This window comes from Citrus sinensis, chromosome 3, assembly GCF_022201045.2.
Source record: "Citrus sinensis cultivar Valencia sweet orange chromosome 3, DVS_A1.0, whole genome shotgun sequence".
In the NCBI taxonomy this organism is placed as follows: domain Eukaryota; kingdom Viridiplantae; phylum Streptophyta; class Magnoliopsida; order Sapindales; family Rutaceae; genus Citrus; species Citrus sinensis.
Genome location: NC_068558.1, coordinates 35,373,033 through 35,397,364, shown reverse-complemented (window position 1 = coordinate 35,397,364; position 24,332 = coordinate 35,373,033). Strand labels below are relative to the sequence as shown.

At 30.9% G+C, this 24,332-nt stretch overlaps 3 protein-coding genes across 11 annotated transcripts; 2 read left to right on the top strand and 1 right to left on the bottom strand.

Annotated features, from left to right (window-relative positions):
- Positions 1 to 537: 537 nt before the first annotated feature.
- On the top strand, positions 538 to 4,592 carry LOC102621650 (uncharacterized). Of its 2 annotated transcripts, XM_006493987.4 has the most exons (3): positions 538 to 792; positions 2,556 to 3,160; positions 4,352 to 4,592. In XM_006493987.4, exons 1-2 carry the CDS (start codon positions 764 to 766, stop codon positions 3,145 to 3,147), a joined length of 621 nt encoding a protein of 206 aa, XP_006494050.2. In that variant the 5' UTR covers positions 538 to 763; the 3' UTR covers positions 3,148 to 3,160; positions 4,352 to 4,592. The 2 variants fall into 2 exon arrangements, with proteins under 2 accessions (XP_006494050.2, XP_006494049.2); XM_006493986.4 differs by lacking the exon at positions 4,352 to 4,592 and having other exon boundaries at positions 539 to 792; positions 2,556 to 3,267.
- A 6,358-nt stretch (positions 4,593 to 10,950) lies between these two features.
- On the top strand, positions 10,951 to 16,302 carry LOC102621364 (protein IQ-DOMAIN 13). The gene is made up of 6 exons (XM_006493985.4): positions 10,951 to 11,386; positions 12,361 to 12,458; positions 13,056 to 13,490; positions 13,927 to 14,160; positions 14,641 to 14,772; positions 15,363 to 16,302. The coding sequence occupies exons 2-6, from the start codon at positions 12,384 to 12,386 to the stop codon at positions 16,098 to 16,100; spliced, it is 1,614 nt and encodes a 537-aa protein (XP_006494048.2). The 5' UTR covers positions 10,951 to 11,386; positions 12,361 to 12,383; the 3' UTR covers positions 16,101 to 16,302.
- A 4,089-nt stretch (positions 16,303 to 20,391) lies between these two features.
- Positions 20,392 to 22,710, bottom strand: LOC102620538 (transcription elongation factor TFIIS-like). 8 transcript variants are annotated; one of them, XM_006493981.4, is made up of 3 exons: positions 22,503 to 22,710; positions 21,881 to 22,047; positions 20,392 to 21,462 (listed from the first exon to the last, which is right to left on the bottom strand). In XM_006493981.4, exons 2-3 carry the CDS (start codon positions 22,034 to 22,036, stop codon positions 21,058 to 21,060), a joined length of 561 nt encoding a protein of 186 aa, XP_006494044.2. In that variant the 5' UTR covers positions 22,037 to 22,047; positions 22,503 to 22,710; the 3' UTR covers positions 20,392 to 21,057. The 8 variants fall into 8 exon arrangements, with proteins under 8 accessions (XP_006494044.2, XP_006494046.2, XP_024949553.2 ...); XM_006493983.4 differs by having other exon boundaries at positions 22,540 to 22,710; XM_025093785.2 differs by having other exon boundaries at positions 21,881 to 22,038; positions 22,540 to 22,710.
- Between the last annotated feature and the right edge of the window lie 1,622 nt (positions 22,711 to 24,332).

The window sequence follows — 24,332 nt, the reverse complement described above, 5'->3', positions numbered from 1 at the left end:
ATTGTTTTTATCAGTGGAGTGCTGAAAGTTTTTAGTTTTTAATGTATTAAAATAATAATTGAACAACATCTTGTTAAATGGTACATGTGACATTTAGCAAATGAATTAACTAGTGATAATTTGTAAAAGTCTCAAATAATCAATTTGTATGGTAAAATATCAGATAATTTTAACATTAGGGTCGAAATGAAATATTATAAGTTATTAAAAATGTAAGTGATAAAAATAATTTTAAAAAAAGATCAAACTGTCGTTCTTCTAAATGTCACTACCTTAAGCAGAAGAAATTAGGTACCATGTTATTCGTATAACAAGTACATAACATGCATCGTAAGTAGACCTAAATTGCATGCATGGTTGCTCATGATGGTGTTTTACGGTAGCTAATTAAACATGATTGCAAGAGTCCAAATACTTTCCACATTTATTAAAAAAATTACAAAAGTTGAGAGGAGATGGATGGGTACTTTTGTCAATTGCATGAAAAGTAACAATGTTTGCTTTGGCTTTGAAATTTGAAATTCTTTTCAGTTTTCTCTCTCAATAAAAACCAATGGGAATCATGCCTGCCAAAGCAAAAGAGAAGAGGGCTTGTAATAAAGAATGTGAGGTAAAAGAAAAGGAGCTTGCTCATTCACAAATTTGAAGCCTAAATCCTAGCTAGCTCTCTTCCTTCGTCTCCTCCTCCTTCTCCTCCTTTGTCTATAACCCAGATGAAAATTCATTGCTCTTACCATAATTCAGTTAGTTTATTAATTTATTCATGCAAGATCCAAAGAACTCACACTCAAGGTATGCCCAATTTTTTTTTTTTTTTTAAACTTTAATGTTAAGACCTAAGTTTGCTTCGTGCTTTCGTCTAGTTTATACAATTGAAACAACAATGTCATTTTTTCTCCATAGCATTTAGTTTATTTTGTTCAGTTTTTCGGATTTCTTTTTCTTGTTTTAATTTACATGTGCCATCATTATTTCTTTAATTTGCTTTGCTACAATACGAGTACTGTTCATGAATGTTAGCAACATTTTCTCAGTCCAATTCTTACACATCTTTCATAACAATCATTAAAGGGTGTAGTTAGAAATTTGATTATGTAAAATGACTCAAGTACTAAATTGGATTATTATGTGCCATTTCCTGGTTTTCTTAAAGAATTTTTTAAGGATTTGAATACACAGATAAACAATATTAAATGGAATTAATTCTTAATTTTGTCATTGAATGTATTTGTATTGTCAATTGGAAAACGTCGTTGCGAAAATTTGGGGAAAAAAATTCCAATTGATCATGTTGGAGAATCATACTTGCTAGAATTAAAAAAACAAAAAAATTGTAAAGGATGACATTGATATGTTTTATTAATTCTGAATGATTAAGATGATTAGTACAACCCAAAAATTTAAAAGTTTTTATTATATCTCTGAGCATTAGCATTGTTGCCAAGTTTTTGTGTGGGGCCTCCTACAAAATCGGCCACTAGGTAGTGGGCCTAGAGGATTACATAAAATGGGCGAATAGACATTATCTAAGTGGCCCATTAGCTTATCAAATGATGATGCTTCGTAAGTGGCAGGCAAATGTGTTTTTAGATTATTTTAACATATAAATTAAATTTTTAGCTCTCACTCGGTTTCTAGTTTAATAGAATTTGTACATTTTCAAAGAAAATGTAGCTAAGAATCCATACGTATTAGATTAAACTGAATTATTTATTTAATGAGTTTCATAAAATTATATTTAAAGCTTTTGAATGTTCGTGATACACTATATGATTCACTATATATATATATATATATAATTGAATTGCTTAGGTCAATAGTCAATCTGTTGATATTCAATCAAATATTCAAAATTAGTCAGTCAATATGTCTAGAATAATTCTAATTATATGGCCCGTGAATTTTTTAGAAAAACGGACTAGAACTGAAATTTTTGCTAATAATAGGTCATTTATTGAATACTACTACACAAAAATTTCGGATTGTAGGTCATTTATTGAATACTACACAACAATTTCGGATTATTAGTATTGAATGATGTAGAGAAATAGCATAAGAATATTAATCATTCAAAATTCTGATATATTTAGAAATTGACTGAGTAGTCAATATTTGACATCAGATTACGGACTACTAGTTTTTGACCTAGTCCAAAAAATGTTGTAAAATTCACAAAAATTAAGTCATATTCCGTACCACTTGGGTTCATAAATATAATTAATTACATATATTTTCGCAAATTAAACTCAAATTGTTCTTAAAGTTGTCAAAAATATACGGTGTGATCAATTTTTAACCTGTCTAAACTTGGAAGCTAGCTGTAGCACTGTTAACAATTATAGACAAATTTAGTATTTGAATTAATATAAGAAACTCAAAAGTGCTTCTTTTGTTTAATTTGCAAAATAAAATAAAATGACTCTAAACAATTACCAGCGACATTCTTTCTCTGGGATGATTTTTGCCCTAATTTCTTTTATCAATGTAAGGAAGCAATTTCCAAATGTTTCAAATCAAGAAATGATACATGAGATGCAATTTTTGGGAGATTACAGGAAACGTTGGTATCAAAGAGCAATGGAGATGGCAACAACTCAGTGGAAAACACTTTCGAATAGTAATGCAACAACAGCAGCAGCAGCAACAAAAAATTCGAAGCTATGGAAAAATAACATTCCCAAGCCTTCAACAAATAATGGGAAGCTAAGGAAATGTAGCTCCTTGAGCATGGCAAGCTCATTCACTAGGGTTTGTTTATGTGCACCAATTTCTTCATACAATGAAGTATTTAGAGGTGATCATCACCAATATGTTCCACCAAGAAGAAGCAATAGTTACCCGAGATCGAAGCCGTTTCCGGCAACTACTCATCATCAAAGGATGATAAACCCTAATACTATCAACAATATTCCTGCTAGGGTTAGCACTGAAGGGAGAGGGAGAAGGGTGTTTAGAGGAAAATCGTTGACTGATGATGTGTTGATGAGAAGATTTGTTGTGGAAGAAGAAGCAATGATGCAAATGAGGAGGAGGAATCAAATGGAAGTTATAAGAAGGAGAAGTGTAATGAGAAGGAAGAAGCTTGGCCCTAGTCCTTTGAGCAGAATGGCTGTGGCTGAGGAACATGAGATGCTACACTTTTCTTGATTGGGACAAAAAGGTTTTTGATTAAGAACTGTTTTAGTTTCCCTTTTTCTACTATCAATTTCATTTTGTGATCATTTAATATTGGGGTTAATTAATTAATGGTTTGTACTTTTTGCCCAATTTTCTTTCATTTTCGATGAAAACACACCCAAAATCTAACCTGCAGGTAGATTGAGCCAGCTGATCATTAGATGAGCATGCATGGTTTCTATGAAAACAAACCCAAAATCTAACTTGCAGTAGATTGAATCAGCTGATCATTCGATGAGCATGCATGGTTTCTAACATCTGGTTTTTGATTGAGGAGAATGTCTCTTTTCTCTAAAGTTATATCTCCAGCTACAATTTCTATAATAATCAGTGATTCCTTGATGTCAAACTTTTAACATGAAAAAAGTTTCACTTCATGACCAGGATGAGTTTATTCTATGAAAATTTTGACATTAGATGTCTTAGTATATTATAAAAACCGTACAAAATAAGTGGTAAAAGAAAAACTGAAAATTCTAAAAGCACTAATAATATTTTAGTTAAATATTATTTTTCATAGTATCAAAAACACTTTCAGTCACTAAGAGTATATTAGGACAAAATTGCTAGTTGATATCTGGTTGAGAAATCACCAACATGACCAAACTTATTCTTTACACCATTCCAACAATTTTTTAAAACCACCAACAACACCACTCTCTCTTTTTTGGCTTTCTATTTTCTTTGAAATTTCTATATACGTTCCAAAAGCATAATGGAGTTTTGGTTAGCAACCTTTGCTCACTTAACCCTAAATGTAGCTTGAATCAATGGGTTTGCTTATACTCCACTCTAATTAAAAAAAAAATTGACTTGAGGATCAAGCTTGTTAGTAGTTACTTAATCCATATCATGATTTTCCTAGTTAGGTCATTATTTTTCTGGATATTTATTTCAGCTCACTCCAAAATTTTATTTTTTCCATTCCTTCTTTGCTTTCACACCAAAACAGCTTTATTCTTTTTGTTGGCTTAATTAAGTCATTTATCCAATGTTAGGCATATGAATTTTCATTTAAGTTTCTTCTGTTAGGCATATGATTTTTCAATTAAGTTTCTTCTATTGTAGAAAGTATTTTAATTTCAATGCTAATGGAATTACAACTTTTTTTTCTTATTTTTGTTAATTGTGCAATTTTTATTTATTTATTTAGTTTTTTTTTTTTTTTTGACAGGGCAGAGATAAAATATTATTGACCAAGACCCAAAAATGGGACTCCCAATGAGAGAGCGGGGCCAGAATAAATGAGATGATGATCAATGAAGTGACCAAAATTAATCCTACATCACATGGTTACAAAAGATCACCGAGCCAAAACATAAACAATTACAAAACCTTTGGAGTGGAACTTGAAGAACAAAATCACACAAGCTCGATATGTTGCATTTTTCAAATTCTTTTATTCTTTTTATTTATTTACTTTTTTCAGTTTGAATTTCTTTGTTTCATATTAATTGTACTCATGAATTTTTCTGTGTTGATAAATAATAATTCATTCTTTGAATTTGAATTGCTCGCAATCTATTGATAGCAATTCTCGACTTGTCATTGTGGTGGCTTTCATTTCTTTTTTAAAAAGGTCACTTTTGAAGCTTATTATGGCATATAAGGCTTTATAGTTTTTTTTTTCAACTTAAAAAAGGATTATTTTATGTATTTTATCACATCTAATATTAATATTTTTAAATGAAGGGTAAAACTGATAAGATAATTTTCCCATCAAAACCTGTAAGTGATAATGGATTTGCGATTGAATATGATTTTTTATAAGGGAAAAAGCTCTTTTCATCCATAGAGTTTAATGCAATAGCCAATTTCACCCATACTTTTCAAACAATAGCTTAAAATATACTTTTGTTAACTCACCATTAGTGTAAAACCGTTAACTAGTAATTCATTAAGGGCAAAATATAATTTTTCATTAAAATGATACAAACTGTATTAAAATAATTTTTTTACACAATTAAATAACACTACAGGGTATGCAAAATTCATTAACTTTTTCTTTAATGAAATCAATGATGATATAGTTTGATATAGCCATTGAATAGTTGTCATAAGTAACAAACTGTAATTAATACAATATCTTTAAATCATTAGAAGAAAAACTCAAAAATACTACCAATTTTTACGTGCTTGCATGTGTTGAATATTTTTTTTTATCTTCAACTCAATTCAAGTCATTTTACAGTGCAATTAGAGAGTATACTTATACGAATAAAAAATTATGATATTTTTGGTACTTAGATCTAGAGTTTATAGGGCTTTCATGCCGCAAAAAAAAAAAAAAAAAGATGTGAAAAAAGAATTGCTTGAAATAGAAAATTTTCGTCTTTTTCGGTATTTTCTATTTAGTGGGATTAGATAAAATTATTTTTAGTTATATGTTAACTTTTATTTATTTTTCTAATTTTCTCTTTGATGGAAAATCATTTTTTACCCTTAATGAATTAATACAAATGATATTCAACTAATGGTGAGTTAATGAATGGATGTTTTGGGCTATTGTTTAAAAAATAAAGATGAAATGGACTATTATATGAAACTCTAGGAATAAGAAGATTTTTTTCCCTTTTTATAATGATCATAAATAATAATAAAAGTTTTTAAAATAAATGTTAGTAAGTCTTTGTCAAAAAATACGCTATCAGTTTCGTATGGCAAAATTGGATTCTACCAAAACAAGTTTTTGCAACATCCACGTTTGTTCCACTAATGATATCACCATTAATGATGAAAAATTGACTACTACTAACCAAAGTTCTATCTAATTCACAGATTTCGTGTGTTAATTAATTAATAAATTGGTTAAAAGACAGCGCAACCCAATTCATATTTGACAAAATAGTTACGGAGACTTCTTCATTTTCAGAAATGATCATGTACATTTCTTTTAGGACATAAACTCATTTTATTATACAGATATTAGGGTTTATATGACTATTTCTGAACGTAAAAATAAAGCTTTTGTATTTTAAAAAAAAAAAATACTATCATTTCTGAAAATAAGTGGACCTCTCTGATTATTTCACCAAATCACGAAATATCCTTTATATTATTTTTTTTTTCTTCTAATTAATTTTAAACATTATAGATGCTTCAAGAACCACTTTGGTAAGCCATGGATTATTCAACGCATGCATAACATTTTTAATATTTAGTGGCCTGATCAAGTTTATCCTTTTGACCTGTACATTTTTATATGTGGCAAAACGTTTAAACCACTCAAAAAGGATGTTTCTCATTCTATTCTCATTCCGAAAACAACTAAATTAGAATAGCGATTATGACCCACGATCCAAATCCATTTATTATTATTATTTTTTTAATTTTACTTAAAACACGACAATATTTTTGTGAATTAGATTAATACATATAAAATTTTAACAATTAAAATTAAATTATTTCAGAAGGGAATGACTGGAAGCTGGGAGATTTTTCTTCAGATAATTCAAATTTAAATACTTTCAAATTGATAATAATATAAGCATGACTTATAATTTGCAGGAAATGTAATTAAAATGTTAGGCGTATAGGATAAAACATAAAATTTTGCAACATCAATCGGGTGTAAAATTATTAACTCCAAATTATTCTATGTTATGAGAAAATATTAAATAATTTTTGACAGATTCACATTGTACAATAGCTATTGATACACACTCGATACAATAATTTGATTCACGAATGTACAATCTACAAATTAGACATAATTTTTGTTCTTTTAAAAAAGTTTTTAAAAAAATTAAAAACTAGTTCTATCAACCTCAGTTTCAGCGATCGATTTTAGAACTTTCAAAGAAACTTTATCATAGGGTACCAAACTTTATCTCAATGTCTATTTTCTTGATTGCATCTACCAAATCTTGCTGAACAAATTTTTTGTTGACCAAAAACCTGAGATAAGAATTGACAAAAAAAAAAAAGAAAAAAGAAAAAAAGATAATTGACCAACCCAAAACTTTCTAAAGGTAGAATTATTTGTTCCCTTGCGACAATATTAATGTAAAGTTTGGCTAAATTGATTTAAAACATATTCAAGTAAATTACTCGGAAATGTATTGTAATTCCCTTACAACTTTCATTATTAAATTAAACTTGTAACTAGAGACGTTAACTTTTGTAATATTTTATATATCTCCATATGTTTAATAGTCTGCATACGTAATGACATTCTATTTTTAATTAATAACATAAACTATTTTGATAACTCTAAATATATATTCTCAAACATAGTTTAGGTCATGTTATGATAAATTAATAAGCTCATTTAGTAACTATAGTTTAATATCTTGTTGTCATTTGGTTGGACATGTTACATTTAGGGCGCATGCCCTAAATTAGAGGATTAATTAGACCCTTTCATCTTTTAGAAAGGAACTTTATCATATTTTTTTTTTCTTAATTGATGAATTGGTGCCCACAATTTGTTGAACAACAATTTTCTGGTGATGTAAAAGGAATCTATCTTCGTCAATACAAGCTAGTGGAGATTCCAGTTTCGTCAAAATCATGATGAAATTAACGCACTTTACCATAATGCTTTATTTTATTAATTGCTTAATTATAATATATATGCTCCATTGTAAGATTGAAAAATGTAAAGACAGAAAATAAAACTAACTCAAGTTGATACATAATAATTATAAATATGATTTCTTTTGTTAGATTCAAAAATCTTGCAAAAGTTTTTAGGGAATGATTGAGTCTTATTTTATAAATCAACTTAGTTATGATAACTAGGATGCATGATGATATATATACTTTACTATCTCGGCAAGCTTCAAGTACTAATGGAATTTTTACGTTTTTAGCATATACCCACTAATTAGTGGTGAAGTGAATAAAGAATTAACATGCAAATTATTTTTTATGGAATAATTAAATTCACCAGCACGTTGGTTGATAATCTGCCAAATCTAATGGTTTCGATTTGGGAGATTAATTTTTTATGCAAATTATATATGTATTAATCCATTCTACTGTTTGATAAATAAATGTCATTATTTTAATTCAGTATCATAACTGTATACGTTTTTAGTGATGTTAAGGTTCGGCCACGTGGATTTTTTCGAGTCTGGACTTGAACCAGAAAAATATCTGTACGCGTTTTCTTCATTCCATTTATCCAAAACGAGCGCTACACGTGGACAAACAAGGGCCGTGGATGACGTCATGTTTACTTTGAAACATTTGGTGTCAAAGTCTCACGTGCGTAGACAGAGGAGTGATAATGCTACATCAACGACTACGAATTTATTTGGAGAACAGCGGAAACACAATCATGAATCATGCTTCGGCTTCCTCAATCCTGCAAACTTTTCAGAGCCTTTGTGCAGATCCAATGGCTCAGATCACATGCATCCACTTGATTGCCCCTGGCCGACATTTCCATCTGATGAGGACCACCTCAGATTATCAATTTTTTTTTTTAAAACTCAAATGGATTATTTGGTTGGCAGCCAGCCAATATTTCTCGAATGTCTTTATACAGTGATTATCCGCCACTTGCAATTGCAAGCAAGTGTCCTACACGCTCCAAACTTGAAATCAACCGGAGGCAAAAACAACCCCGACCATTGTTAACAGTTTTTTTTTTTTCAGTTAATTCTAATTATTTTTCAAATATAATTTTTTTTAACTGTCCTCTAGTATATGTAGTTTGTTTGTTTTAATTTTTATTTTCTAAACCCCGTATGTCTAAAAATAAAAAAAGAAAGGAACTTTATATTAGCAATGATTCTTTTATATAAACATGGTTATATTTTTGGCTTAAGAACTCAATTGAATAAATTTTTTTAATAATTTTATAGGACTGGCCACTCGAATTTAAATCATGAGACAGGTAGGGGTTAAAAAATTAATTTGAAATTAGTCCACCCCTCTACCACCATTTCTTTTAATATGAATAAAAGTATATTCTAAATTTTTATTTTTATTCTTTTAAATCCTTTTGAAAAAAAAATCAATCTCATAAGACAAATAATTTGATGACGTCAAAATAATTAGGGTCGTATTAAACTTGGGAACACACAATCCTTCTTAAGTTGAAAGTGAGATTGATAGTCATATGTGAGTTGATAATTGATAATTATATATATGTACTTGCAAGTAACTCAATCATCAATTATGTTTGATATAGAGCATTAATTTTTTTTTTTCATAAAACAAATAAAATGATCAAATGTATCTAAACCAATGAAATCTATGACTTTCCATATAGTACAACACTAGCTTGACCTGCAAATTGATATGATTGTACCCTTTTGTTTTTAATTTACATATTTATATATTTTTTATTTTCAAGATTAGGACTTGGACTTAGACCTAAGCTTGAAATCTGGTTAAGAAATTTTCAGATAATAGTTCAAGAACTTGTGTTGAGGTTCAAGAATAATACTTTGCCTAAACTTCAAATTTGGTGGGTTGTATTTTAGTATTTTATAATACTTGGTCAAATAGCAATGAAAGTTTCAACTCAAGTCCTCTCATATAGGGTCAAAAAGAGAGAAACAAAATTCAATTTTTTGTTGGCTAGCTATAGCCATTTTTAGACCACAAAGGACAATTGATTGATTTTTGAAACAAAAATAACATTCTTTTTTCCAACCAAAATTTTTCGGTGTTGGCCAGACCAATCAGATACGAACAAATAAACCAGATGCAATAGATAGTTACTTATCAAACACATGGACTGTTCCTATTAGTTTCTACTTTCTACTCTTCTATCATATTGTTTTCTCCTTTAGAATACACATTGCAAACTAAATCTTTGATGTGAAAAAGATTCAAAGTCCTATACATTTTGTACACCTGAAACAGTTTATTAATTAGGCCCATTAGCACTCAAGATTATTAGCAAATGAATTTGATTTTAAATTAGAAAACTAAATAATTTAGGTTATCGCTATAAAACGTTATTTTAAATTTAATTTATATTTTATTCTTTTAAATATTGAAGGAAACTTTCTATGATGTGCAGTACGAGTAATCCTGAGGGTGCTTCGTAATCTGACCCAAATTTTTAATAATCTTTCTTAACATAGATTGATCATAGATCCCTGTAGTTTTGAATTTTATTTCCAAATTTTTGTTAATTTTGTCTATTTTAAGAAAAGTTCATAAATCTGATTTAAAATTGCCGGAGAGCTCTCCTAAAGCAGCATTATAAATTGATTAAAAACCCTTTTTTTTTGGAATAAAATATATTTTTAGAAATCAAGAGAAATCACCAGATTAAGCCAAATGTTTTTCTAGATGAATATCAGGTGATGGTCTCCCAAATACAAAAGAAGGGAAATAATAACACAAACAAATTGAAAGTGCCTGCTCATGAAACACATTGGAAGTTTCCATTGGAGCGTGCAATACACTCGCCAATGAGAAAAGGTGAACATAGAACTAGCATCTACCTTAAATTATAAACCATTGAAAAAAAACCTCAAGAGTCAAGATTACCATCTGACTAATGCAATGCAATAATGGTGATGGTCTACATCACAATAATAATAATAATAATAATAATAATAATGAAAATAAATAATTTAAAAATAAAAAAAATAAAAATTGAAACAAGAGTACCAAACCTAACCGTTTTAACCAGTAGACAGACATAGTTGCTGTCCAAATTGTCTTTCCATTGAAGTAAAGTTAGTTGAAGTTGGCTACATTGAGTGACAAAGTGGCCATCCCCCCCTCTCTCTCTCTTAATGATTATGATTAAATTTTTTCTTTAATTTTTTAATTAAAATATCACATAAACAAAATTATAAATCCAAAAAGGTGGCAAGCGGAATGAAAAGAAAGTATTTCACAACTCAATTCATACAAGCAACAGCGGAATCCCATATTCAAAGAGTGAGAATGAGAGAGATATAAAAAAAAAAGAAAAAAAGTAAATGTAATAAAATAAGCAAAAACAAAAACTATTTATGTGGTAAAAGGTGCTCATCAAATCAAAGGGTGAAAAGAAGAAAGAAAAATAAAAAAAAGAAGAAGAAGAAGAAGAAGAAGAATTGGGAGCTATGTTGTATTACGAAGTAGAGGATGCCTAAAGAAACAGAGAAAGCAAAATAAAGAAACAGTCTTCTTTGGCAGGCTGGTTTGCTGGCTTGCTCTTTCTGCTTTTTGCTTATTAACAGCTTTTTGAAAGCTTTGATTTTCTTTTTTTTTTCTTTTTTTTCCTGAAGAACTGGGAGCTTCCCATGAGGTAACTCATTTCTGGCTTTGTTTTGGTTGGTTTCCTTGTTTATGATGATGATTCATATTATTATCGTTATTATTGTTATTATTTTTTGGGGTGGTGTCAGGAGAATTAGTATTAAATTGTTCTGTGGCATTGGTTGCTTTTTGTCTTGTCAGATGATATTTCCTTGGAGAATTTGTCTTTTAAACTCTTGATTCTGAGAATAATTAACTCTTTTTGGACCAAAACATGGAGAATACCGAGATAGTACATGCTTTGTCTCTAATCTTGATGATAACTGATAAACTATTTTGTTTGATATTTTTTTTTCCTTTTTCCTAGTACCGAGGAGGTGTATAAAGCTTGTGCAGGATTTGCTTAATTTATATTTTAATTATTAAAAATTTTGGAATTTCTCTATCAATGGTGTTTAACTAGAATAATTTTGCTTTGGCTGTATTTGTTTGCGTAGATTATATAAGCAAGTTGAAAATTTAGCCCCACAGAGTAAATTTCATCTTGTCGAACCACGGCTGATTCTGTTGGTTCTTAATACAAACTCTGGATCCAATTAGAAGATTCCTCTGTGTTCGTCTTGTCTTTCTTTATTTTATTCTCTTTGGTGGAGTTTTGCTTTCCATTCAGTTGCAATTCATCGTCCTTGCTGATTTGTTTCTTAAAAATATTTCAAAGAGTTGCTCGTGGGAATCAATTGTTGGGTGTTTCATATTTCTGTGATTTTTTATTGAGTAAGACGATGTGGATCATAAGTGCTTAAAAAACAATAAGAAGCTGGATCATAAGAGCTTAAAAAACAATAAGAAGCATGTGCGTACTTTTTCATCTCTCCGCTTACAACATGTTAAGGCTCGAGATCCTTTGGGCAATAACTCGCTTTAATTACTGTTGACAGTTTCATTGCACTGGCCGGTACTTCCACTCATTTGTGTTTCTTGGAGCTGCATATGCTCAACTGTTGTGTTTAATTTCTTATGCAGGCCGAGACAGTAATGCTCAAAATATGGGAAAGAAAGGGAGTTGGTTTTCGGCAATTAAGAGGGTTTTTACACCCCATTCCAAAGAAAAACTAGCCAATGTAAGTGATCTTGTGGCTATGGTGTTTGTCGGAAGCTATTGAAAGGAAAAATGAAACTTCTTTGCTGTTGAATAATATATTTGCTTTTTCAGATTTTCCTTTCTGCTAGTTTCTTTAAAACAAAGGAAGAAGAAAGAAACAGTTGTAGTTGGCCTTATGTGTAACTGAAATTGAGTACTGAAAACCTGATGATTCCTGATGGATTGGTAGTGCTTCTGGTTTCAAAACACATAAATGATCAAACTTACTAATATGCTATTTGGAAAAGCTGTAAAATTGTCAGATAGAATAAGTTCTGAATATATATGATGGGCACGTAAATCGCTTGGGATGCACAATTTTGAATTCTTTTGCAGAATAAAGGCTACAAAGTCTCGATTTCGGTTTTGAAGTTGTGTCCCTGCTCTTGTCAACTGTTGAAATTCGTATGTCTCTGTTCTCTAGACAAAGACAACGAAATTGTCTAGGGAAAAATAGTTCATGAATTTTACATATTTTCACTTCACGATTACTTTGCCTTGATGGAAAAGCATTGTATACTGTGCTTATATATGAGCAGCAATGATTTCTCTTAGCTAATTCTTGATCATATTGCAGGAATCAGATAAGAAAAGCACCAAAGAAAAGAAAAAGAAAGGGCTAGGGAAACTAAGGCATGGAGAGACTAATTCATTCATTCCCCTCTTTAGAGGGCCGAGCAGTATTGAGAAAATTTTGGGGGAAGCTGAAAGAGAGCAGAAATTAGTATTCAGGCCTCCAACTCCTCCCGAGCAACCCACAACACCACCTTTTGTTGCTCAGAGAGTTGCTTCTCCAAGGGTTCCTTCTCAAAGGATTACCTCTCCAAGGGTTGCTTCTCCAAGGGTTGCCTCTCCAAGGCCAGTGTCTCCAAGGGCAGCTTCTCCAAGGGCTGCTTCTCCAAGAGCTGCTTCTCCTCGAATTGTTCAACATCGTAGGGAAAGACCAGAACCAACTCTAAGATATCGTCATGCTTCAGCTACTAAGATCCAAGCAGCCTACCGAGGCTATATGGTAAGCTTGCGTTTTGAATTATCTTGTGATGATTTTAAAGGTAATCATTTTAGGGCTGCCCGTATTCATGATACATGCTATGAGAGAACTTGAAAGCAGCATGTTAGAACTAATGTAAGAACTGTTAGCCATGAATTATTTTTTCCTCCAAAATTGTTGTTCATATTGGATAGATTTTGGAGAAAAGCTCATCCATAAATTATTTGCTGCATTCACATGGCCATTATTTAACTTACTTGTAAGGTTCTATCCAGAATATGCTCAATAAATTTGGATTTTAGTTGAGCCATATAAAATTCTTTTGTAGATACATTGAGATCAGGTTCTTAATCCACTCAGATCTTTTTGCTGCTACATCCATTGTATGACAGCAGCATGCTCTGTTTCAATTCCGGAATTTAACTCAAATTCGGTAACGGTGAACTTTGTTTTATAGGCAAGGAGGAGCTTCAGAGCTCTGAAGGGACTGGTGAGGCTTCAAGGAGTGGTGAGGGGACAGAATGTAAAGCGCCAAACAACAAATGCCATGAAATACATGCAGCTCTTGGTACGTGTCCAATCTCAGATTCAGTCTAGGAGGATCCAGATGTTAGAGAACCAAGCACGGCGTCAGGCACAACACAAGAATGATAAGGAAGCAGAAAGTACCTTAGGCAAATGGACATTTGGAGTAAGTTCTGATTTTCTCTGTTCCCAATTTTTTTTATTGATAGTTTTTGGGTTGAGAGCTCAAAACACTTTTAAACACAGACTTGTGTTCCAAAAACATGTCTCACATGGACCACTAAAGATTTGCTTGCTCAATCAAAAGCACAACAATTGAATGCCTTTAATTGGAGTTGCAGATTTGAGGGACCAATGTATACCTTGATATTAATTTGATAGTTTGATGAAATTCAAATCATCTGATGCTTACTTCATGCTTCTAATCAAACATTAACCTCTTCCTATCAGAATTGTATCTACTAAGTGAGTTGGAACTTCCAACCCTAAGCTAAAAAATTATCCTCTTCTGTAAGTATTCAGAGAGTATAAGTATTTTATAAACTCTATTCCATTGTTGTTGTTGTTTTTTTTTGGTTATTTTTATATTGTTTTCAATCTTTTATGTAAGATAAATCAAACTTAATTGTTTAAAATCCTGGTATAGTCTGAGGCAGGAAATCATGAAGACTGGGATGCCAGCTTGCTTACAAAAGAAGAGATGGAGGCAAGAATGCAGAGAAAGGTAGAGGCAATGATCAAGAGAGAAAGAGCCATGGCCTATGCATACTCCCACCAGGTACTTTATTTTAACTTTTGATGAGCCAGCTTCTGCATCAAGATTCTCCTTAGAGAGCCGGTTTCCTTTACATTTGGTTAATCTGGGACGAAAAATGTTCCCGATTATATGGGCCTGACCTTCATCTTTGTCTTAAACATTTCAACTTACCTTTTTCAAGTCTCCAATACTATATATTACTGCATTCTCATAATGATTGTTCACTGTTTCATAATAATTATGTCTAAGGTTTAGAGTCACATAAACGTTCTTATCCCAAATGACAATCCAACACTGTTGCACATTATGATTACATCAATCAATTCACTGTCCATGGAATCTGTAACATTGCATAATTTTATTTCTTAATGTCCAAAATCAATCAGTTTGAGTCTCATAACTAGCTGTTTAAATCCATACGCTTATTCTCATAATTGATATCACTTGATGCATGTGCATCGGCACATATTCTCCAGGCACAAGCCATAAACACACAAAGGAATTATTTTTAAACCTAGGTCTTACATCTTGGCAGGCTATCCCTATGCAGTGTTTAACATCTGTTTTTATCATTGTTTCTTTTCTGCTCTTTTTTGTTTTTGGGCCAACAGTTGTGGAAATCCACTCCAAAATCAGCTCAGACATCTCTTGCGGATATCAGATCAGGAGGATTCCCGTGGTGGTGGAACTGGTTAGAACGTCAACTGCCTGGGGCTAATACTCCTGAAACTTCAGCCATGAAGAATTTCCAACTTACCCCACCAAGGCCAAATTCTGAGATCAAGCCTAGCCCACGCGTACAAGCTAGCACTCACAAGCAACATAATTTCGAGTTCAGTAACATGGATACTCCCACACCAAAATCTGCAAAATCAACCATACTCACAGCAACACGACCTGTTCGAAGTCCATCCTCAAGTAAGATCCCACAAGGCAGTCCAAGCCTGTCAAAATACTCGAGAGCAAGAGTTAGTGGAGCTGCTTCTCCTTTTGACGTACCATTGAGGGACGATGACAGCCTCATGAGCTGCCCGCCATTTTCTGTTCCAAACTATATGACACCGACCGTTTCGGCAAAAGCAAAAGTGAGACCTAATAGTAATCCTAAGGAGAGGTTCCCAGGAACTCCAAGCAGTGAATCACAAAGAAGGCTTTCTTTCCCTTTAACACAAGGCATTGGCTCTTTCAAGTGGAAAAAAGGTTCATTGCTCTCTACTAGCAAGGATTCCAGCTCTCAAAGGGTTTTAGACAAGAATCAATCTCTACAATCTATAGGAAATTTGAGTGTGGATTCAACTGTTTCCATGCCGGCTACTGTCGGTCGGAAGCCGTTTAACCGATTCGTGTGATTTTTTTTTCCCATAATTTTTTAACTTTTTTCTTTGATTTCTTGGTGTTATTTGATTGAGTGTATGATTATATATATTTGGGTTTTTTTTCCCCTTATAAAAGATACTGATGTAAGACAATAAACATAGGAAATGATGTATTGGGTGTAACGGGATTGGTGTTTCTTTTGAAGATATCATAATACTTAATTTTTTTCTTTTATTTTTATTGGCTTGGTTATGTAGATCTCAGTTGGGCTAACCTCAGCCCAAAACAATTCACAGAAACTTTTGGATTTGGGTTAGTACTGAAATTGATTGAAAAGAGGAACTCTTTGATTATAGAGAAATTTACGATCGTTCATTTGTTTGTTTTATTTTTTATTTTTTAAATACAAACACTTTTTTTATTTCAGCACGCGAAGTTTGTTTTTCGTTGCATTCATCTACTTCCGTTTAATTTTCGTTAGTGGATTTAATGGAAACGAAATGATCTTTTTACTCTTTAAAATTATAATTTAACCCAAAATAAATGGAAATTAGAGATAAATTAGATGGATTTAATTTTTTTCAAAGGTGGATGCTAGAAATTAGAGGAAAATAGTATTTGTTGCTTGTTAAATTTAGAAAATTTGTATTTATTTTTTTGAAAGAGAAAAAATAAATACAAAATTTCTAAATCTAGCAAGCAACAAACACTATTTTACTCCAAAAAAATAAATACAAATTTTTTAAATTTAGTAACAAACACTATTTTCCTCCAATTTTTAGCATCCACCTTTGAAAAAAATTAAATCCATCCAATTTATCTCCAATTTCTATTTATTTTGGGTTAAATTATAATTTTGAGGGGTAAAAAGGTCATTCCGTTAAATTCGCTAATGGAAATTAGACGGAAGTGGAAGAATGCAATAAAAGGCAAACTTCAAGCGGTGCACTGAAAAAAAAAGTGTTTGTGTATTTTTGAAAAAGACAAAACAAACAGGTGGACGGTTGTAAATTTCCCTTGATTATGATTGTCAAGATAAATAATAATAATAATAATAATAATTCATCACATTCTTCAGTTTAGCAACATCATAGCTTCAGCTACCAAAAGCCAAGCAGCCTATAGAGGCTATATGGTAAGCTTTGTTGTATTCTTCATTCTCTTTGGGTCAAAAATGAGCTTTAGAGCTCTTAAAGATTTGAGGGACCAAATGTCACTCTTGATGTAATATTAGAGCACAATCATATATGAAATTATCTGATACTTCCTTGCTTTAATAGTACATCAAACATTAACCTATTCCTATTAGCAGTGCAGTATACTAATTAAGTGAATTTAAGGGTACACTTGGTATTATTTTTTTTAAATGGTGTTTTCAAATTTCGTTTAGAAAATAAAAATGATTAATTTTTAGTGAAAATAAAAATGTACTCGATAATTTATATTGAAACTAACATTTGAAAATAAAAAAAAGTAAAATATGCTTACTGGTTTGTCTTAAAAAATGCAAAGAGTAAAAATATATTTGGTAAAATTTTATATAAAATTATTTTGCAATGGTTACATTATATATATAACATTTTAAAATCATCTTTCTGTCTTTTTAGAAATTTTTCAAAAATTAAGTAAACAAGTAAAATAAATGGTGATAAATTTTACAGTGCTGATGTTTGTCCCGGGTCAAACCCCGAAACTGACTAACACGACGCCGTTTCGTCATTAATTTTTTTTTTTGTTTTTATTTGCTATGAAACGATGACGTTTGGCTTTAGATAAATCGCAAAAGCATCAACAGAAGTTACAGAACCAAGTTGCTTCTTCGTCTTCGTTCTCCTCATTTCAGATTAAAAGCAAACAAACAGATTAAAGGGAAGTAGCTCAAGCATAAAAAGCGGCCAAATTAAAGTAGAAAGAAAATTCCAGATTCTTTTTTCAATTGTTCTTTATTCTGTGTGGCTACTGTAAAATAGTGAAAATGAATCTTTGCATGCATTTTTTAAATTATTGGCATAAAAAGAATGGAATGAAAAGTATATAGAGCTTGAATGATAATTGTAAGCCACTGAAGAATCAAATCACAAACGCCCACAAATTAGGAAGTACAATCAACCCATCATAAGAATCCAAAACTTTAAACCACCACAATTTCCTCACCTTATCTGCTACAAGCATAGCATGAAGATGAACAAAACAGATTCTGCAGCTACTCATATCAGTCAGATATACATGCACAAGTGCGTGGGTGCGTAATCTTTATGAATGAGAGGGAGGGAGGAGGGTTTTTTGCAGAGTGTTGCACCAGTTTGTGCAGTAATCTTTGAAGGTAAGTGTTTGCGATTTCTTGCGGGAGAAAAGAGAAGCAAAGGATCTTGGCATCTTTGAAGAAGATGATGATTTGAACTTGATGTGAGCAAATTTGTTGTTTCTTCATAAGCAGCCAGAGAAAAGGATACAGGAAAGAGTTAAGTGAAAGATGGGAAACGAAGAAGTAAAGGGGAAATAGGCAAGTGAAACGCGCCGTTTCTTGGCTTTAGTGAAACCGAGCGTTTTGAGTTTTCGGGATTTGGGCAAACATCATTTTCTTAAATTTTAATATAAAATTATTAGTAGTTATTTGTTTTATCTTAATATTTTGTATTTTACAAAGTCTTATTAAATAAAAAATTATATTATAATTTACTAAACATGTACAACTATTTTCAAATAAAAAATAATAATTATTTTATTTCAACATTTATTAGCAAAAAGTTAAGGCGTTGGTATGACAAAATCTACCGTGTATAATTTATTTATTATGTAAATTTATGTTTATATTGTATTTGAGATCCTCCTATCTTACATTTAATGTAATATACATCTTCATACATAAATAATATGTAAGACACACACATACACTGTTAATATGTGACGGTGCATCTTACATTTCATATAATATATGTATTTCCTGATATTTGATATCTTTTTCGGGCCCACTATTTTCTTAATGATAAAAGTGACAAAAGTCACAAAAGTATGGCCCCCATACAATGTCTGCGGGACGAGAAACAAAACTTAGTACAATTATTAAGAAAAGTTAGAGAGTGGAAAAATCCATAGTTTCCCATTATAGGCTTTATAGCTGGGAGAAGTCCATACCAAATGTATTTTTCATTTTCTTGTTTTTATAAAACAAAAAATGCCCAGTAAAATATTACACCAAACGCACCCTAAAACTTTCACCATTTGCTAAATTTTTTTGTTTTTCACTGATTTGTGTACATAAGAGAAAGAAAAATAGAGATGAAGAAATGAGGAAATAGACGAGAATTAGGGTATAAAATTAGAAGGATAAACCTCTAATAAATTTGGTCGCAATTTTGTAATAACTTAAGGAGAGGCTGGGTTGGCGATGGGCACTGCTTGTGTGGGTTTGCCCTTATTAAACCTACACCCGAAAAAATTTAAATTATCAAATCCGCATGCAACCCGTAACGTGTTTTTATTTTTTTAAAAAAAGTTAACTGGGAATTTTAACAATTACCAAACCCAACTTAATATTTATAAGATGACATTTTATTTAATATTTATTTGATCATTTATGTTTGCTGCAAATACTATTTTTTAATGGCTATTGTATATCTAAGTAGATGATTTACAGACATAACCGAAGTCGGGTATACTCAACTTTTTACCCAACTTAATTAAAAAGGAAATTTTCATTTCAATTTAAGTCGATACTAGTTACTAGATTTTCATGAAAGTCGAGAATTTTTGCTGAATGAATACTTGGACAAGGTTAAATTGAGGTCAAGTATTCTCAACTCTTTACCCGACTTAATTAAAGGAAATTTTAATTTCAATTAAATCGAGTATTCTCGACTAGTTACCAGACTTTCATGAAAAGTCAAGAATTTTTGTTAAATGAATACTCTGGCAAGGTTAAATTGAGATTGAGTATCCTAGATTCTTTCACCTGACTTAATTAAAAGAGAATTTTTCATTTCAATTTAAGTTAAGTATTTTCAACTAGTTATTAGACTTTCATGAAAAATCAAAAATTTTTGCTTAATGAATACCCGAGTAAGGTTAAATTACGGTTGAGTATCCTTAATAGGTAATTTTTTTTTAAAATTATGTTATGAGAGAATGAAATAAGATTGTCAAATAAATAAAGAAATTTGAGAAATTTTAATAATTTTTTAAAAAAATCAACCTCTACTCTAAAAAAAAAATTGTAGTAAAGGAAAAATAACTTATTTAATCTTCAAAAATTTTATTAAAAAAACAGTAACAAAAAATTTAAAAAGAACTTATAAACTTAAATAAGCATTTATGACCATTAGATAAGTTATACCAAATATACATTAAATAGATTTCCATTCTATTCCAAATCTTTTAAGTGTGCTTGCCCTTTTGTGGCAGTATGTGGATATTCTTCAACTGAAATTCTGAAAAACTAAATTAAAATTACATATTTGAAGCCGAAAGTATATTGTGAAGTATAAACCGAATAAATTAGAGAAAACAGGATACTAATTGCTCTGCCATTAAGCTCAGTCACCACATTAAGGATAACTGCTTCATAGCTGGCCTTCGAATGCTTTTTACAAACTAAATCGGAAGCACTCCAAAACTAAGATTGGTTGACACCCAATATTGATTGCAGTTCAAGCATGTTACATGTCTTGTCAAATTGTAATCATCCAATATTGACGAGTGTTGGTAGCTGATCTTATTATGTCCACATCGACCGCATTCATAAATGTCAGACACTATTATTTCCCTTGATAAACCTACAGGAAAAATATGACCTGTGACTAGAGCTCCATCTTTGTCCAGATGATGATTCCAGAGTTGGATTTTGTCACTAGCCATTTCTTTTGCAGACATATTGATGATTGTCTCTGGCTTAACATGCCCAAGCAGAACGTTTCTTCGGAAATCTTGATTTTCTGGATCGCTGATGTTAAATAGTAGGCACCTGTACTTAAACTTATACATGCCATTAGATCAGCCCCACTTTTCATACATTGCAGACTCCATCAATATAGCGACTTGAATTGGATCGCATGCCTTCACTAGATCAATTGTTACTTTGTCGGCAGCCTCGTCAGAAACCTTGGACAATGCATCGTAAAGTTTTTCCCTTACGATCTCCCTAATACAGTCATTGCATTTAATCATACAACTGATCAACTTCTTGGGCACATTGCCAGAATCATGCCGTCTCTCTTCTCCATTAGTTACTTCTTCAACTTTGACATTCTCCACCAACTTGGCTTTCTTTGTCACAGCAACATACTCAACATCTTCAACATCCCAGCACATGTCTCTCCACGAAGAAATCAGATCATATGCTAACTTCTGGATTTTCTGACTGGGATGTTTTAGCATAGGTAGAAGATGTCTTATAACCTAAGTGATTATGAAATTTCATTAATTACCAGAATCAAATGCATTCAGTCTATGCAGATGGATACGGTTTGAACTTCGAAGAGATGGTTAAAGTAACACACTGATCTTAGAGCATGATATAAAGAAAGAAACAGCAAATTTTAAATAACAGAAATTACAAATTTGAAAGATTTCATACCCGAAATACATGAAAAGTAAAAGTTAAAACTCTTAATAGTTACTACACATCACATGTAGCAGTTCTCAATGGCAGTCGCCCCATATTTTAAAATGCCGAATTGAGGTTATATAAGGTTGCCTAGCTACAATTTCGAACGTAATCGTAATTAAAACAAGGCTGTAGCCTCAATCCACATGTTATAAAGTGTCTATGTTTACTTCTGATCTTACAGATGGAGTGATAATTAATAATAAGTACCTGAGTAGAAACAAGAAGTTGATAAGTGATTGAAGAGTTCTTGATCTGATCCAAAGCATCAATGCACCGTGCTTCCTCCACCACTCCCTCCTTCCATACTGCTGCCACTGCCGCTCTTTTCGCGGCTTCACACAGGTCCATCACTTTTTTCTCCATCACTATTAGTACTAAGAAAAACAATAAAAACAAATTAAGTCAAGTTCAATAAAAATTTCTTATAACTAGATAAACAAACAAAACTTGGTTCTACCCCACAAAATAAAATGCAAGACATGAGACTTTCAGAATTGTTAATAAACATAAAAGGGTGAGTTTCGGAGTTGCTCCTATCCTAAAGCAAATATAGCGTACCAAAAATTTAAAAATTGATTCCAAATTCTAATTATTACCAGCAGCATGAAGAACTGAAGAAAAGCAATTAACTTGAATAATCAAACATTGCAAACAAAACAAAACCCCGATCAAAAGAAGAAATTTTGAGCCAGAGGATTCGATCAATAACAAAAAGTTCCGATCTTCAATTCAAGACGTAGCATAACAAAACCCTAACTAATAGATAACTTAAGAATTTAAGTTTACGAAAAAAAAACAGACAATTAATATTTATGAACAGTGAGAGTACTGAAAGCGATATATGGATGATCAAACTGAAATTTCACCACCACGTTAATTTCGACTTGATATCGATGATCCAACTGAACGGCGATCAAAGGAAGTAATTTCTTGTAAATTAAGAATGTTAAAAAGATTTTATTTAATTTCTATTAGGTTAGCTTATTTTAACCGTATTTGCGGTTATTTTAATAGTGCAGTAGACAGTGCTTGTAGCCAGATGACAGAATATAAGTGCGAGTCCGGTCAGTCGAAGGAGAAGTATTATTGGGCTATGAAACCGAATTAGTTAGGGAATGTGAAAAAAATTATATCACTCTATAAATCTCTTAAAATAGCAGAAATTAAATTCACATTTAAAGTTGAACACAAGTACTACAAGCCCATTTATGATCTCTCTTTCTCCATCTCTTTTGTTTCACAAGTATACGATATGCCTTTGTATTTTTTTTAATCATCAATCTATTTTCTTGATTTTTTTTTTAAATTTTTTACTCTTTATCTTTTCAATTGATTTGCAAAATTTTGGAATAATCCATTTCTCTTTTTATTTATTTTTTAAGATTAATTATATTAAGTTCTAGGATGTAAGTGTCTTTGAGTTTTCCATATAAAGAAAATTTGAAGAGAAGAAAAAATATAACAAAAGTTCAAAAAAAATTATCATCCGTATAGTTATTTATATGAATAGTGAGATAAGAAGACTACAAAAGAATTATTTTTTTTTCGCCAGCTAAAAAAAAAAATTAAGAGCCAGGAAACCACCCAAAAAGCCTTTTGGGGTGCGTTTGGTGTGCCACACTGTATCGGACTGTACTGGATTGTAATGAAATATATTGTATTGGAATGTATTAAATAATACAGTACCATGTTTGGTAGAGTATGAATTGTATTATGTATTTTTATTATTTAAGAATATTAAATAATAATAAATAGTTATTATTTATTTATATTTTTAAATAAATATTATATGAATTTAATAAATAATTTTAATATTTAAGTTAATTTATTATTTAGATTTATTAATAAAAATATAATTATCTATCGTAGATTTCAACATCTTTTCTTATTTATCAGTTAAACATAAATTAATATATTAAAGAAATATAATATTTGATTTGTATTGAATCTAATAGTTAATATTAAATAATAGTTAAAATAGAAAAAGACATGTGCAATTTAGACACGCAGGGGGAGGCGGGTCTTATTTGGACATTGATTGCCGCACAATTTTTTCAAACCAGTATAATTATTTTTTTGCAGCCAAACGTGGGTCTGAATTATATTACAATACAGACCCTTATAGACCTGCCCGCCAAACATACCCTTGTTGGTCAAGGGTGGTCATTTCACATTCCTTAAAAGCTCATCATTCACATCTTTCCTAAATGATGTGGGTTATCGTATACTTTCTCAGTCTTGGTTTAAAAACAATGAAAAAAAAACAGCAAATAATATGTATAACATGTGTTGTATAAGGAGTTTTTAACAAAAACGAATGTATTTCATTTTTTTTAAAATATGTGTATTTAACATGTGAGTTAAATTAAATATTTTGTCTATCCTTGAATGTAATTTCAATTATAGCTAAAATTGTAAGTATTAAGGACAAACTAAATGACAAGAAAGCAGAAACTTTAGTTCATTAAACTATAAAAAAACATTAGAGCATCTTCAAAAGTCTTTATAAATTTCACTCTTCAAATATTTATTTGTTCACCTTTGTGGCAAATAGAAGAGTAAAAAAAAAATATTATTCTCCAAAAAACTCTTTAAATAGAAATAAGTTAATATTATTTTAATCAAATAATTATTTTTTTTTTAAAAAGTCAATAGCAAT

Excerpts from the sequence above, each read along its gene's own strand:
- LOC102621650 (XM_006493987.4), top strand. The coding sequence starts at position 764 with ATGCAAGATCCAAAGAACTCACACTCAAG. Across the intron at positions 793-2,555 it reads CCAAAGAACTCACACTCAAG|GAAACGTTGGTATCAAAGAG; the intron begins GTATGCCCAATT and ends GGGAGATTACAG.
- LOC102621364 (XM_006493985.4), top strand. The coding sequence starts at position 12,384 with ATGGGAAAGAAAGGGAGTTGGTTTTCGGCAATTAAGAGGGTTTTTACA. Across the intron at positions 12,459-13,055 it reads CCAAAGAAAAACTAGCCAAT|GAATCAGATAAGAAAAGCAC; the intron begins GTAAGTGATCTT and ends ATCATATTGCAG. Across the intron at positions 14,773-15,362 it reads CCTATGCATACTCCCACCAG|TTGTGGAAATCCACTCCAAA; the intron begins GTACTTTATTTT and ends TTGGGCCAACAG.
- LOC102620538 (XM_052439068.1), bottom strand. Across the intron at positions 21,463-21,880 it reads AACTTCTTGTTTCTACTCAG|GTTATAAGACATCTTCTACC; the intron begins GTACTTATTATT and ends ATAATCACTTAG.